Below are 14,135 nucleotides of genomic sequence, written 5' to 3'. Positions count from 1 at the left end.
GGGAGAGGCCTCTCCCTTGGGAAGAATGTGAGTTCCCAGCAGACTGTGCATGCGGAGGGGGCGAAGTGGGGGCTACCCTGCACAGGACCGTCAAAAGTCTGCAAATCTGTGCCTGTCCTGGGCCTCACTCAGGAGCTAGGCTTCTAGAACATGTTTCTGATCCAGAGGAAAGGAGGCTGTGTGCTCCCAGGGCCCGTTTATGCGCCTTTGCTCTGTTCATGGCCCTTTCCCCAGGACTGAGTGCCCTGGCCAGACTGGGGGGTCCCCTCCCTGGGTCTGTGTGCCCTGTCTGGAACCCCTCTTTGTGGATGGCCTGTCCTCAGTATGGACTGCGAGCCCCCACCCAGCTCTACAGCCCCGCCCCGATGAGAGACACCCCCGCCTCTCAGAGGTCTCCCCTTGCCGAGTCCTCTTGCCTGCCCTGTACCTTTCTTAAGCTCATCCACCATCTTGACCTTGAAGCTGCACTCCTCACACGTGCGCCCCTTCTTCTCACCGGTGCCCCACGCCTGGCACTGCACGCAGGAGCGCAGGTCCTCACAGAGGCCCAGGTGGATCTGGGTGGGCGAGGAGGGGGGCAGCCGGGCACTGTGCTGGGCGGCCGCTGCCAGGCCCACTCCCGCAACCTCACCCCCTTGGGCAGCCCCCGCGGCATGCGGTCCCCGCGCCCACACCCCGCGCGTCTGGCCTCACCGCAGAGTAGTTGATCTCACAGACGGTGTCCGTGTAGAGCGACTGTTGCTTGCAGTGGCATCGGCCACACTCGCAGTAGCCACGCCCGTTACAGAGACCCTGAGGCGAGAGGAGGCCCCCATGAGCCAGCCGCGCCCCCATCCCTGTCTGAGAGGGGGCCCCGCCCACCGTCCCCCACGGCCTGCCTCATGCCCAGGCCTACCCCGTTACTGTCGATGCAGGTGGCGTTGCTGAGAGGACAGTCACAGCTCAGACCTGTCCAGCCGGGCTCACACACACACTGGCCCATGGAGCAGCGTCCCCGGTCTGCAAAGAAGGGAAGGTGAGAGAGGAGGGGCACATGCGCACCTGCAGTCCAGGCTGCCCGCCCGGCGGAGCTGCCTTGGGAGCTGGGATGTCTCCAGCCACGGGCAGAGCCATCTCCTTCTCTCTTTCCTGGAGTTCCTTCTCTCCATTTTCCCCACTCTATTCTGCCCTCTACCTTCTGCTCTGCAGATGGGAGTGATCACCCCAAAACACAAACCCAGTCGCATGTCTCCCCTATCTAAGAACCTCTGATGAGTCCTGGACAATGCAATAAGGTAAGAAAAAGAAATAAAACATACGTATTGGAAGGTAAGAAACAAAAAACTGTCATTATTTGCCAATATCAGAAATGTCCCCAAATAGCAAGAAGAATCTATAGATAAAGTACTAGGTTTCATAAGTTAGTTGAGCAAGGTGGCTGGATACAAAGTTAACATATAAAGAGTTAGAAAACGAAATTAAAACCTCCAATGACTCCCTTTGCCCAAAGGATAAAGTCCAATATCCTTGCTGCAATAGGGGTTGACTAACTGCAGCCTGCAGGCCAAATCCAGCTCACCACCTGCCTTTGCAAAAGTGTTATTGGAACAGAGCCACACTTGTTTGCTTCCGTATTGCCTATAGCTGCTTTCTGCTACAATGGCAGAGCTGAGTAGTCGTGACAGAAACGGCTTGGCTTACAAAACTGAAAACACTTAATGTCTGGCTCTTTAAGAAAAAGTGTGGACTAGACAAAAACTGGATACATCCTGGCCTGGAATCCAATCCCCTCACACTCTGGCTCTGCCTTTCCAGCTGCATCTCCCTCCCTTCCTATCTAATGGCTCCGCCTGTGCTAAATACCTGTCTTTCTCCAGACATCCTGGGTTCTCCTTTCATTTCTCTGAGTGCACTGTGGGGTGGGCAGGTAAAGAGAAGAGAAGGCAGATAAAAGCAAGAATGAAGGAAAGAGTAGACCCCCGGTGGCAAGTATACAGCTGGGATTTAATAAGTGTTTGGTCAGTGGATTTTCACTCAGTCTCCTCCATTTACCCAGTCAGTCCTTCCATGTGGCCCCTGTGGGTTCTGTGACCCCTGCCCAGTTCCGGAAGCTCTGGCCAGCCTATGGGCCCCTGGCCTGGACCCACACTGTATTGGGCCCTGTGTGATGCATTATCCCAGGCCCTGCCTGCCTGAGATGTAGCATCTTCCAAGAGAGGAAAGATCGCCATGCCTTATAGCACCAATCCCTGAGACTGAGCTGAGTGGTACCCACCCTAGTGGGATGGGAGAGTGGAGAAGAAGGTGGGCATGGATGGGAGGACCTCAGGGGACCAGAGTCTTAAACATAAGGGTAATGTCATGCTGGCAGGGTCCTTGGGCATCAAGTTTTTGGAGGAGGAGAGAGGTCCAGGTTGGGGCTGGACTTGGGGGAGGCACTCAGGGAATCTGGAGGAGGGCTAGGCCTGCACACGGGAATTCTGACTCCTATTGTGGCTCTCCCAACTTGGACTCTGATGGGAGAGCCAGCGGGGCAGGGTGTGGGCTGGGCACGCAGGCCACCCCCAAAGCCCCATGCCACCCCACTCGGGTCAGCAGCTCACCATTGCAGAGGAAGCCGGAGGTGCGGGGGCACTGGAAGTTGTCGTACTCGCAGAACTGACCCTCGTAGCGGCCTTCACCATAGCACACACAGTGGCCACACTGGCACTCGCCGCGCCCGGAGCACGCCTTGTCCTCGCCCTCCCGCCGGCAGGGCTGCAGGTCGCTCTGGGAGCCGGTGGAGCAGTTACAGGTCTTGCCACTCCTGCGGGAGGAGCCAGTCACTTCCCCACTGCCCAGCAAGACAGCTGGGCTTTCACCATCCCATTTTACAGATGAGGAAACTGAGGCTCTAAGTGGGTCTAAGTTAAGCAGACAGCAGTGGTTGAACTGAACTCAAACCTCAGTTCCCTGAGACCCTCCCTCTGTCCCCTCCAGTCATGACAAATCTGTTCAATGTCTTGAAGCTTGAAAAGCCCTTACTCTCACTATCACTCATTCGCGACTCACTTCTGCTCAGGGAATAGGGGCCCATGGCTCAGATGTGCTGTGTGTTCAGTCGTGTCCGACTCTTTGTGCCCCCATGGACTGTAGCCCACCGGGCACCTTTGTCCATGGGATTTTTCCAGGAAAGAATACTGGAGTGGGTAGCCATTCCTTCTCCAGGATGGCTCAGACACTAAAGGTTCAAAAGGGATGGAGGGCAAAGTCAGCCTCCCTCTCTGCCCGACCCACAACCCCTGATGGCCACTGTCCTGATTCTTAAATGACTTTCCAGAGATAATCCTATATATCCAGGTATTTTTCCAAGAATTATCCAGGGTTTTTTTTTGGGGGGGGCGGGGTGGTGTTGCACTGGATGGCTTACAGGGTCTTAAGTTTCCCGATCAGGGAATGAACCCACAGCTCCAGCCATGAGAACACCAAGTCCTAACCACTGGACCATCAGGGAATTCCCATATCCATGTTTTCAAAGTGCTTTGAATTCAATCCACCTGCCAACTGGACGTGCCCCTTTCTCAGCCCCTTCTATGCCCAGCTGCCACCCCCTCCTCAGTCCGCCTCCATGGCGTGCCCAGCATCAAGCGCTCGCGGGCCCCTTCTCTGGGAGCTGCTGGCATCCTGGGTGCCAGCTTCACCCCCACTACACTTACCAGCCCTCATGGCATACACAGTGTCCACACATGAAGTCCCCGTGGAAGTTGCAGCGAGAAGACCGCTCCTCTTTTTGCTGGAATGAAATTGTGGTGGGGTGGGTGGGGAGGGGAGGGGCAGGAGATGCTGGCCGCCGCCCCTCAGGGCACCCTAAACAGGGAGTTCTGCTTTGTTACTTGGGTCCCCAGGGAAGTCAGCTCACCCTCTCCCTGCCCGCGCCCCCCGGGCAGGGCCGTGGCATACCAGCTCACAGGAGCACACGTCACAGATGATGCCCACGTCCATCCTGAGGCCGTTGGAGAAGGACGGCTTCAGATGGATAGTGCCCTTCTGGTCCGCCTCTGGCAGCTGGCACGCATGAGCCCCGTCCAAGTCCTCGATGGCCCGCAGCTGCACTTGGTATGTGCCCTGCGGGGACCCCACCTTTAGCCGAGGCAGGCCTGGCTGGACCAGCCGGGATGGCAGTTCTACCTGAAGGTTCTCGGCCCTAAGGCTTCAGGAATGTGTCTGGCCCCTGCCACCCAGCTCCCTGCCCGTCCTTCCTCGGGGCTGCCAACTCGCTCCCTCTAGGCAGAGTCAGGATGACAAGAGCCCAACAGGAAGCAGGGCTGCCTTCGGCCTGCTTGTTCAGCTGAGCAACCTGGGCTCCGTGCTGACTGATCTCCACTTTACGGCTGAGCACCAGCCAAGCGTGGTGCAGAGCTCAGCCAAGGGGCTGCTCCAGGGGGCTTCAACCCAGATCTGTCTGACTCGGGAGGCCACGTTCCAGATCTCTGCTCGGGTAGACCCCACCCTGCAGGCACTCTCCCCATCCTCCCCTGTCTCGGGGCCCCCACAGAGGCATACCACTTCCCCTCGCCGGATGAAAAAGGACCCCGTGTCCGTCTTCTGGAACATCCTAGAGGTGACCTCTGTCCGCAGGCCTCGAGGACTATCCAGGGCCCGAATGTCCAGGTTGGAGCGGATGCGCTAAAAGGGAGTAGGTTATCGATGACCTGGGAGGTGGGGCCCAGACCCACCCACCGTGGCCTGGCTGCCTGAGCTGTGGTCCTACCTGCCTGGAGGCCTGGGTGCTGGGGGGTCATGGGAGCAGAGCCTGCAGGAGCCTGGGGCCAGGCCCAGGGGGCTCCTCAGGGACCGCAGGAGACCCTTCCGCCCTCCCATCCTGTTTCTTGCAATCCTCTGTCATTCAGCTGTCTCTCCCGCCCGCCCCCACTACCCTCGGACCCCGCACTGGCCCTCACGTTGAAGGCTTCCTGCAGCAGATCCACGATGTTGGACGAGTCCTCCTGCAGCACCCCCAGCGAAGAGACAGGGAAATATGATGACAGCCTCTGCGGGAGAGAGAGTCGGACCTGGGGCTCAGCCTCTGACGAGTGAGTGTCATCGCTTCAGATCCAGACAGGAGCTTTGGGGCTCACCCACTTTATGGGTGGGGGACGCTCTTAGCTCCTGCCTGGTTGGGAGTGGGGTCAGAGGATGGGCACGTGACCACCTCTTCCCACCAGGGCCCATCCGAAATTTCCGGAAGGAAGGAAAGGAGGGTGGGGGGTGTGTCTGAGAAGTTCCATGGGTCCCTCCCCCAGCCCAGGGAGGCCAAGCCCCGCACCTCGTAGTAGCTATAGGAGTAGTTGGTGACGGCGAAGATGGGGATGATGTTGTGTTGGCCGAGCAGGCGCACCAGGGTGGGCACCGACGGGTAGTCCTGCGTCTTGTACTGGGTGTAGGTGCCCGTGGGGTCCAGGTGGCACTCCTCGTCATTACGCCTCATGATGCCGGCCAGCACGTTGGCCCCGTCGGCCTCGTAGTGGAAGGCCGACTCGGTGGAGAATACCAGCAAGTGGGTGCTGTCGGGGCGCCAGCCGATGTCCCTCTGGGGAGAGAAAGGAGGGGGGTGCCCGTGGAGCAGGCGGCCTGCTGACGGCAACATCACAGCATTGCTCACCATCACGGCGAAGGCACGTCCTAACGTGGGGCTCAGCGAGGACTCGGGATTCACAGCCTCCATGAGCAACACTCAGGACAAACAGCGTCGGAAGGATGATGGAGGTGGAGAAGGGGCACAGAAACCAGCCATGGGGAGCGGGAAATGGACTGTGCCCACAGCGGGCACCATGCAAGATGGGAGCCAGTTTCAGCTAGCTATCCCCTCAAGGTCTCAGTCAGTCTGCGAGCATCTCTCAATTACACAGAAAAATGGACACCACGCAACATTCAACAAAAGACAAAACAGGGACAGCTGCACGTGGCCATGTGTTTGAGAAATATATAGGGTGATTTTGGAAACCGTGTCTTACAAGAGAAAATGTTTATGAAAGCAATAAGTGGGGGGATAAAAAGGCAGAACTGTAACGTGCACTGATTTCAACTACATAAGGGAACAATACATGCTGGCGGGGTATCAAGCAGCTGGCTCTCTGATGGTGGTGGAATTATAGGCAATTTCTGTTCTTTGTTTTCCAAATTGTCTATAACATCGGTGCATTATTTTTTAAATGAAAAAATTGATGTGCACGTAAAAAGTGCCCTCTCCCAGCACAGCTGGAGATGGGTATTAGCAGGGAGCTTGGCCTCGGGACACTGAAGATTCCAGAAGCCGAGGCTCAGGTCTGGCTCGCTGACCAATACAAAGCCAGGGTAAGACTGCTCAGGCCCCAACCACTAAACCTGGATTGGAACTGAGAGTCCCCCAGAGGGTCTGAGCTTGTCTGAGGGCATGGGGGCCCCAGCGCGGCACCAGAGCAGGCCAATGGGCAGCTCTTTTTTTTTTTCCCAATGGGCAGCTCTTGACCTTGTAGAGAAACACAGCCCTGGTCTAGGCCGGAAGGAGCCTCCCAACACTCACAGTGCACACGGCCGTCTGCAGGATGGCATCGAAACCTCCTTCAGGGGCATCCAGGTTGCCTGAGATGCGCTCCCCCTTCAGCTTATTCCGGAACTCCTCCACGTCTTCCGTCAGGCTGATGACATTCTTGAAGGAGAAGGGGGGGTCGCTGTTGGGCCAGGGCTCCTTCAGCCTGGCAAGGTGGGAAGGGGAGCGTCAGGGAGAGAGAAAGTCAGGGAAGAAGACCCCCACACCCCATGTCCACCCTCCTGGGGGGCCACCCCCATGGCTCATTGCAACCCCAAGATTTTCAAAGTGCCTAGGTGGAGAGGAGGTGGGCCACCTGGCCAGGACCCCCGTCCACTCGGTCACTCACTTCTCAGGCCTCATGTCCGTCTGAGGGACGCTGACTTTGTCCACGAACTTGCCAAATCCTATTGTGTAGTCGCTGGTGAGCTGCCTCAAGACCTGAGCTGGGCATCAGTAGGAAAGACAGGGGGCAGCTGAGGGTGGGATGAATGGAGAGAGTAGCACGGAAGCAGATACACTACCATGTAAAATAGTAGCCGGGGGGATTTGCTGTGTCACTCAGGGACCTCAAACCCGGGCGGCTCTGTGACAGTCTAGATGGGTGGGATGGTGGGGGAGGTGAGAGGGAGCTTCAAGGGTGAGGGGTTGATTCATGTTGATGGATGGCGGAAACCAGTGCAATATTGTAAAGCAATTATCCTTCAATGAAAAATAAACTTTTTAAAAATAAAAAAGAAGGGGCAGCTGAGCCCCAAGAACCCCACGTCCACATAGGTGTTGGGGGCTGGTTTGGGAAGGAGGAAGAGGAAGAATAACTTAATAACTTAACGTCAATGCTCTGCATGTTTGGCATCAGTTCCTGCACACAACAGCTCTGTCATTATTTACGGATGAAGGGAATGGGACTCGGGGGACCCAGAGTCAGGCATGCAGCAAGTTGGAGGGGGCAGGTGGGGAGTTGGACCAGCCATCTGTCGAGCTAGGACTTAACCTCAGCTTCATAGCAGCTGGGACCCTCCTTGTCAGGACCAGAGGAGGGCGTTTCCTGGCGGTCCAATGGCTGGGACTCTGGGCTTCCACTGCAGGGGCACGGGTTTGATCCCTGGTCAGGGTATTAAGATCCCACAAGCCACGTGACACGGTGCAGCCAAAAAACCCAAACAGGACCAGAGGGGGTCTAGGGCCCACCCAGTGGGGCCCTCCTCTGTGCTGCTGAGTGGTTACTGGGGGTCTGGCTGGGGCTCTCCTCTGAGAATGGGAAGAAGGAATTCTTGGGGTGCTCAGAAGTCCTGTCCTTCCTTGAGGAGTGGGTATAGCTAGCCTGAGCCCTGGCCTCCCGAGCAGCTGGCGGGGGTTGGGGGGGGGCACCATCCCCATGCCCTGCCCCACTCCATACCCAGATCCTGCCCCATCTTCTTGAGGTTGTCCAGATCGTCAGACATGGAGTTGGAGAAGTCCATGAGGATATACAGGTCCATGGGGCTCTCCAGGGGTTCGAACACCTGCAGCTCGAAGCGCCGCTCCTCGCCCGGCCGCAGCCGCACCCGCAGCGCCTGGGGGGCCACCTGGCTGCGCCGCAGGGTGGTGTCGATCTGCCTTTCCTGCGCCCGGGGAAGGGGGATACCTGGCTGGGGGGTCTCTCCAGACCTAACGGAGAGACCGCTCAGCTCAGCCAGGGGACCCCATAATGCCCCATGAGCAGCCGGCCTTGAGCTTGGCCGGCCCAGCCTCCCCCGAGCCCCGACCCCGGGCACCTCCGTGATCTCAAAGCTGCTCTCCATGACCACCACGCTCTCTAGCCGGCAGCCAGCAGCCAGCAGCTCGGCCTGGGTGTTGCAGCGCCGTTCCTTGAACACCTGGCCAGAAGGAGATGAATCAGGAGGGCAGGGCCCATCCCCACTGCTGTCCTAACCCAGGATTTACACCCCTTGATTTTCCTGAACCCTTGCCCGTTCTCCCATTCCCGCCTGGCCCGAGGCTGGGCCGAGGGTGTGGCAAGCGTGGACTTGGCCAGAGCCCAGGGGTGGGGTGCGTAGGTAGGGGAGGCGCCCCGGGCTGGGCAGCAACACACCTCGTCCGTGCAGTAGGCGCAGTCCTTGTCCACGCGGATGCACTCCGTGCAGCTCTCCACCTGGGCCTTCTTGCAGCGGTTCGCTGGGGAGCAGAGCGGGGTGGACCCACTGAGATGGGCCTTACCCAGGGCCAAGCCCTTCCCTTAAGCATCTTCATTTGAAAGAGATAGCGACTCTCTCCCAAGACACAGAGGGGGAAATAGAGGCCAATGGTACGTGGTTAGCAACCAGCAGAGCTAGGTCTCAAACTGGGACTTTCCACCCAAGTCTGGAGGGAAGGAGGGTAGGGGCTGGGATGGAGGCACTGGCCCATTTGCTGGCGGGGACACCCTAACCAGCCCCCCTACCTGCCCCTCTGGGATGGTGCATCGTTTACCAGTGTCCTGAATGCCGAGCCCATGCCCTGCACATGATGAGTTTTTAATAAATAAATGAGGTGAAACTTCAGTTTTCCCAAAGGTTGGGATAGATACCCTGTGGTTTTGTTCAGTTAAAATCACAGCGAGGACCTAGTATGTGCACTAGTGGGCGGGGCTCCCGGACTTTCAGGAAAAAGTGTGCTGTCAATGTTTAGCACTGTCTCCAGTGAGGGCGGGGAAGCCCTGACTTGCAGCATTTACCAATTTCCAAAGTATAAGTGTTCTCACCACAGACTGCTCTGAGCTACCAGCCATGGCATCCACTGACAGGTACTATCGCCTCAGTAGGCGCCCTTTGCGGACTGCAGACACTCAGAGAGCGGGTGACGATCACCTCCCTCTCCTTCTAACTCCCATAAAATCTCTCAACTTCGCTGTCCAAGCGTCAGTACACCCTGCAAGCGCGGGCCTTCTCTGAGTGGATGTCTTTTCCCTCCTTTAGACCAAGTCTCCTTCCGCTTCCCTAAGTGTGTGGGCCACGGAGCTCAGGATCACGGCTCCGCAGCCCTTGAAGTGGGTGGTGGCTGTTTGTTGAATGGTTGAGTGAGGGTCTGGGTAAGACTCTGAGTGAGAGCCTCTCCCCACACCCTGCTACCTTAATAACGGCAGTGCCTTGAAAGTTGAGGCCCCGCCAAGAAGGGTGCTGCAGGGGCGTGTCTGACTCACCCATGGCCCCGGGGAAGCTGATGCTCAGCAGGGCTGCCAGCAGCAGCCTGGTCCACGGGCTGGGATGTGGCCCTGCCATCCTCCTCTTCCTGTAAAACAGCCACAATTGACACACGATGCCTGACAACCCTGGTCCACGTGTCAGCTCACTGGGTCCTCGTCAGAGCTCCACCGTTCCCATTGCACAGATGTACAAACTGAGGCTCTGAGAACGCTAGTGACGTTCCAAGGCCACCTGGCCTACAAGTGGCAGGGCCCAGGGCCCCTGACCCCTCTTTTCCTCTGCCCCCTTCCTTGGCATCCCCAGAGCGGCCAGCTGCCCTGCAGGCCGACGCCCTGCCAGGGAGGCCCCTACCCTCTCACCACCGAGGACGCTGTGCTCTGAGCTAGTCCCAGTGCCGGGTCTCTTGTGCTGGGCTCCCCGGAGGGCAGACCAGGGCTTTTTCCACCCTCGCCTTTCAGACCCCACTGGGTTGGGTCAGGCTTGGCAGGGACAGGGCCACCCTAGAGGGTCCTGGCCCACTTCCTTGCCCTTTGGTTATGGGATACAGCCCAGGAGGAGGGGGGCCCTCCCCAGTATTTGGGGCCTGGGGAAGGGAGGACATGATTTGCTACTCAGCTAAGTTCTGTAATGGTTGCCTAGCCCATTGGAGGAGGGGTCCCCTCACCTCTGCCTGCCCCAGAGTTGAGCTGGGGGGCCCTGAGCAGATCACCCTTTAGAAAATTAGCCTGGAGCGGGATTACAAACCCCTGCAGCCCACTCATACACACACACACTGCCAGCCACCCCAGGACACCCCATCTGCCTTTGCTTCACTGTTTTTTTTTTAATGATTTATTTATTCTTTTTTTTTTTGGCTGTGCTGGGTCTTCCTTGCTGCATGGGCTTCTCCTTAGTTGCGATGCGCAGGGTTCTCTGGTTGCGGCTCCCAGGCTCTAGGGCACAAGCTCAATAGTGTGGCACACGGGCTTAGTTCCTCCTCGGCCTGTGGGATCTTCCAGTTTAGGGAATGAACCCGTGTCTCCTGCATTGGCAGGTGGATTCTTTTACCACTGAGCCAGGGAAGGCCCCTTTGGTTCAACTATTAAACCATCTCAAGTCATTCGTGACCTTCGGGGCAGGCAGTGGCATCCCTGAGAACGGTTCAAGATGGATAGCCTGCTGAAGAGAAGGGCAGGCCAGAGGCGCCTGGCCTGGCAGAGCTGAGGGCAAGAGTGACCACCCCGGCCTCTTTCTGCAGAGCCAGTCACCCAGCAGCCCGAGACTACATCATGCCTACTGGCCCTCATCCTTGGGTCCTCGTTCAGGCCTTGGCTTATGGGGCTGGCACACCCCAGGCTCTGGGGAGACCCGAGGGGCTGCAGGAGGGCATGCCTCCGTCTCTCCGAGGTGGCTACCAGGAGCTCCAACATGTCCGCAGGCAGTCAGCTGGGGAGGAGCCCGCCTCTAAGAGGGGCCTGGAGTAAGGGTGCCCCGAGCCAGCCGAGGAGGGGTGCTTCTTGGGGGGAAATGGTTTTCCCGTGGCTTTGGGGCACAGGCACCACACCCACAGGCTACACAATGCTGGCTGCTTCCCCAGGCCTCCCTGGGGCACCATTACACATGCAGGTACAGGCACTGCCCAGCCTGGCTCTTACTCACTCTCCTGTGCCCGCAGGCCGGGCACACAATGGGCGAGTGCCCAGCATGTCACGTACATAATCGCCATTTAATCTGCACGGGAACCAGTGGGGGAGGACAGCCTGATCCCCTCTGTCCAGATGAGACGGGGCAGTGCAGCAGCATACCACCCCCCGCCCCATTTAACCTTCACCTTATATTCAGAGACTCTGAAATAGCAGTGATGCACACAGGAGTGTTGTGTTTGACTCAACTTGTGTTTAAAAAAAAAATTTTTTTTTTGTTTAGGCTGAATCTTGCAGCATGAGAGATTTTAATTCCCCAACCAGGAAATGAACCTGTGCCCCCTGCATTGGGAGCATGGAGTCTTAACCACTGGACCACCAGGGAACTGTCTAAAAAGCTTTTTTGTTTTTGGCCACACTGCGTGATTTGTGGGATCTTGGTTCCCTGACCAGGGAGTGAATCCAGGCCCCGACAGTGAGAGCACCGATTCCTATCCACTGGACCACCACTGCATGCGTGCTCAGGCGTGTCCGACTCTTTGCTACCCCACAGACTGGAGCCCGCCAGGCCCCGCCGTCTATGGGAGTTTTCCAGGCAAGAATACTGGAGTGGGTTGCCATCTTCTCTTCCAGGGGATCTTCCTGACCCAGGGATCGAACCCGTGTCTCCTGCATTGGCAGGCGGACTCTTTACCACTTTGCCACCTGGGAAGCCCTGGACCACCAAGGGGACTCCCTAAAAAGTTTTCAAAGTAGTCATTGGTGGGTGGAAAAATAAGATCTGACATAAGAGTTAGGACTGTGGGCTTCCTGGAAGACGTGACTGTGGTGGCATGGGCAGAGCCCTTGGGCTCTCCAGGCTACTCTGGGTCCCACCAGGTGCGGGGCCTTTTCATGTAGCAGCCGGGTCCCGGAAGTGTGTGCCTGCCACCCACTGTTATCACATAGTGGCACACCCAGGCTGGCAGGCTCAGGGACACACACATACTCTTGGACACGCGCTATGGCCCACATAACGTGGCCTCAGTGTTCTGACACCCACCCCACGGGACCCCCGCTTGGCACGTCCGCACCCACCCTCCACGGCTCTCTTCCCTATCCTCTGGCCTCTCTGCGGCTCCATCACCCGCAGATTCAAGGCCAAGGAGACAGACAGACACCCCTTCCCCGCTGTCCCTATTGCTCTCCTCTACCCGTTCAGCCCCCCGGGACGGAGACCCGCAGGCTTCACTTCCAGCTGTGGCCCGAGGCAGCCACAACCCCGTCCAGCCTTGGGCTCAGGGTGTGGCGAGGCCACTGGGGAGAAGGAGGAGCTCCCACCTACAACCGACAGGGCCACCCGGGGCTGAGGGAGTGGGGACGGGGGTGCTGGCCCTGGAGGAGGACACAGTGGTGGGCTGTGAGGTTAGGAGGGCTTCCTGGAGGAAGGGTGTCCCGAGCAAGGCAGGCGTGTGCCCGGCCAGGAGGAGGGGAGAGTCAGGGAGTCCCCAGACCCCAGTTGGACGGTGGCACCGCCCAGCCAAATCGGAGGGCCTCTGCCCCTAGGTGGCTGCTTCTTTTTGAACCCCAAAAGGGCGCAGCCCAGGAGGCCTGCCTGCCACCTCCCGGACCCTGCCCACCACTTTCTCCCAAGCACCCAACCGACGCCCAGACCCTCCCCGCTGCCATCCTCCACCCAGAAGTCTGACAACCAAGCGCCTTCTCCAGCTCTGCCGTCCCCTTGGCCCCGGGGGTCCCCTGGACACACCCAGGCAGGCTGGGCACCTGCCCTGGGCGGCCGGCCTTTAGGAAAGGAAGAGCTGGGGAAACAAAAGCCGCCGGCCCACCAATCAGCTCCCCGCGGGGCTGCCCGGGGCTGGGGTGCGCACTCCCTTTCCGCTTCTCCTCCCGGAGATCTCCGAGAGCGCGCCCAGCCTCGGCGGCTCGGGGCCCTGGAGGGGCGGGCGGAGTGCGGGGGCATGGCTGGACCTACCTTGGGGCGGACTCGCGCCCTCCCCGCGCTGGGCTCCGCTCGGCGGCTCCAGATGCGGCGCGCGGGCGAGCCGGGACGGTGCGGAGGGCGGGCTGCAGGGAGGGCGGGCGGCGGCGGGGAGGGGACCGCTTTATGGGGCGGGCGGCAGGTAGGAAGGAGGCGCTGGTGAGTCAGGCCGGCCGCATTCCTGCGCGCGGCGCGCACCTGTCGGGGCAGGAGCCGGGCGCTGCCGCCTCTGGGCCCGCCCCCCGGAAAGGGCTGCGGCTCCCGCGGCGCCCGGCCCCGCGCCCCGACCCAGGGCGGCGGGGCCGGGGAGGAGCCACCCGCCTCTCTCCGGTCCAGCCCCGGGAGCGGCGCCTCCTCGCCCCTCGGGGCTTCAGACTCGGGGGCCGGGCTGCCCCCAGCTGGAGGCGGCCCCGCCTAGCCCCCTTCTGGGACCGCCGTCCCTCTCCTCCAGACCCTGGGCCGGGAGCCATCACCCCTGCCCTGGGGAGCCATCGGGTGCCCCAGACACACAACCCGACAATCAACACCGCGCATCCCCTCTCTGCGTGCCAGCGCCGAGGACGAACCCTGGGCTGCCCCAGGCCAGGTCTGCCTTCCCGCCGTCTTCTTAGCCTCCCCAACTCCCCAAGCACTCACCACGTGTGCCCAGAGGGAGCTCTGGGCAAGGACTGGTTCTCTGAGTGTCTGCAGGCAAGCTAATTAAACCTTAAAGCGAGAGTAATGCCCCTCAAGAGGTAGCACCCACCTGAGGTGGAGAGGCACTCAAAAGGTTACAACTGTTCTTGACAAGCTGCTTCACAAATCTGACACCACCACCGCCCCCCCACCCCCACCCATCCTCTCTC

General features: G+C 59.3%; 1 protein-coding gene across 4 annotated transcripts in view; it reads right to left on the bottom strand.

Annotated features, from left to right (window-relative positions):
* Positions 1 to 13,505, bottom strand: part of ITGB4 (integrin subunit beta 4) — a 31,562-nt gene extending 18,057 nt beyond the window's left edge. For all 4 annotated transcript variants that reach the window (XM_043460994.1, XM_043461001.1, XM_043461006.1 and 1 more), the window contains exons 1-16: positions 13,285 to 13,505; positions 9,687 to 9,775; positions 8,601 to 8,683; positions 8,284 to 8,385; positions 7,926 to 8,130; positions 6,876 to 6,972; positions 6,521 to 6,692; positions 5,285 to 5,548; positions 4,920 to 5,009; positions 4,522 to 4,644; positions 3,919 to 4,083; positions 3,675 to 3,751; positions 2,583 to 2,785; positions 896 to 999; positions 694 to 792; positions 428 to 557 (exon numbers count right to left, since the gene is read on the bottom strand). In XM_043460994.1, the coding sequence (XP_043316929.1) occupies positions 428 to 557; positions 694 to 792; positions 896 to 999; positions 2,583 to 2,785; positions 3,675 to 3,751; positions 3,919 to 4,083; positions 4,522 to 4,644; positions 4,920 to 5,009; positions 5,285 to 5,548; positions 6,521 to 6,692; positions 6,876 to 6,972; positions 7,926 to 8,130; positions 8,284 to 8,385; positions 8,601 to 8,683; positions 9,687 to 9,765 (1,993 nt within the window). In that variant the 5' untranslated portion in view covers positions 9,766 to 9,775; positions 13,285 to 13,505. The remainder of the gene's footprint in view (positions 1 to 427; positions 558 to 693; positions 793 to 895; positions 1,000 to 2,582; positions 2,786 to 3,674; positions 3,752 to 3,918; positions 4,084 to 4,521; positions 4,645 to 4,919; positions 5,010 to 5,284; positions 5,549 to 6,520; positions 6,693 to 6,875; positions 6,973 to 7,925; positions 8,131 to 8,283; positions 8,386 to 8,600; positions 8,684 to 9,686; positions 9,776 to 13,284) is intronic.
* Between the last annotated feature and the right edge of the window lie 630 nt (positions 13,506 to 14,135).

This window comes from Cervus canadensis, chromosome 1, assembly GCF_019320065.1.
Source record: "Cervus canadensis isolate Bull #8, Minnesota chromosome 1, ASM1932006v1, whole genome shotgun sequence".
Lineage (NCBI taxonomy): Eukaryota > Metazoa > Chordata > Mammalia > Artiodactyla > Cervidae > Cervus > Cervus canadensis.
The sequence above is the reverse complement of the archived record's forward strand: the minus strand, read 5'-3'. Positions and strand labels throughout refer to the sequence as shown.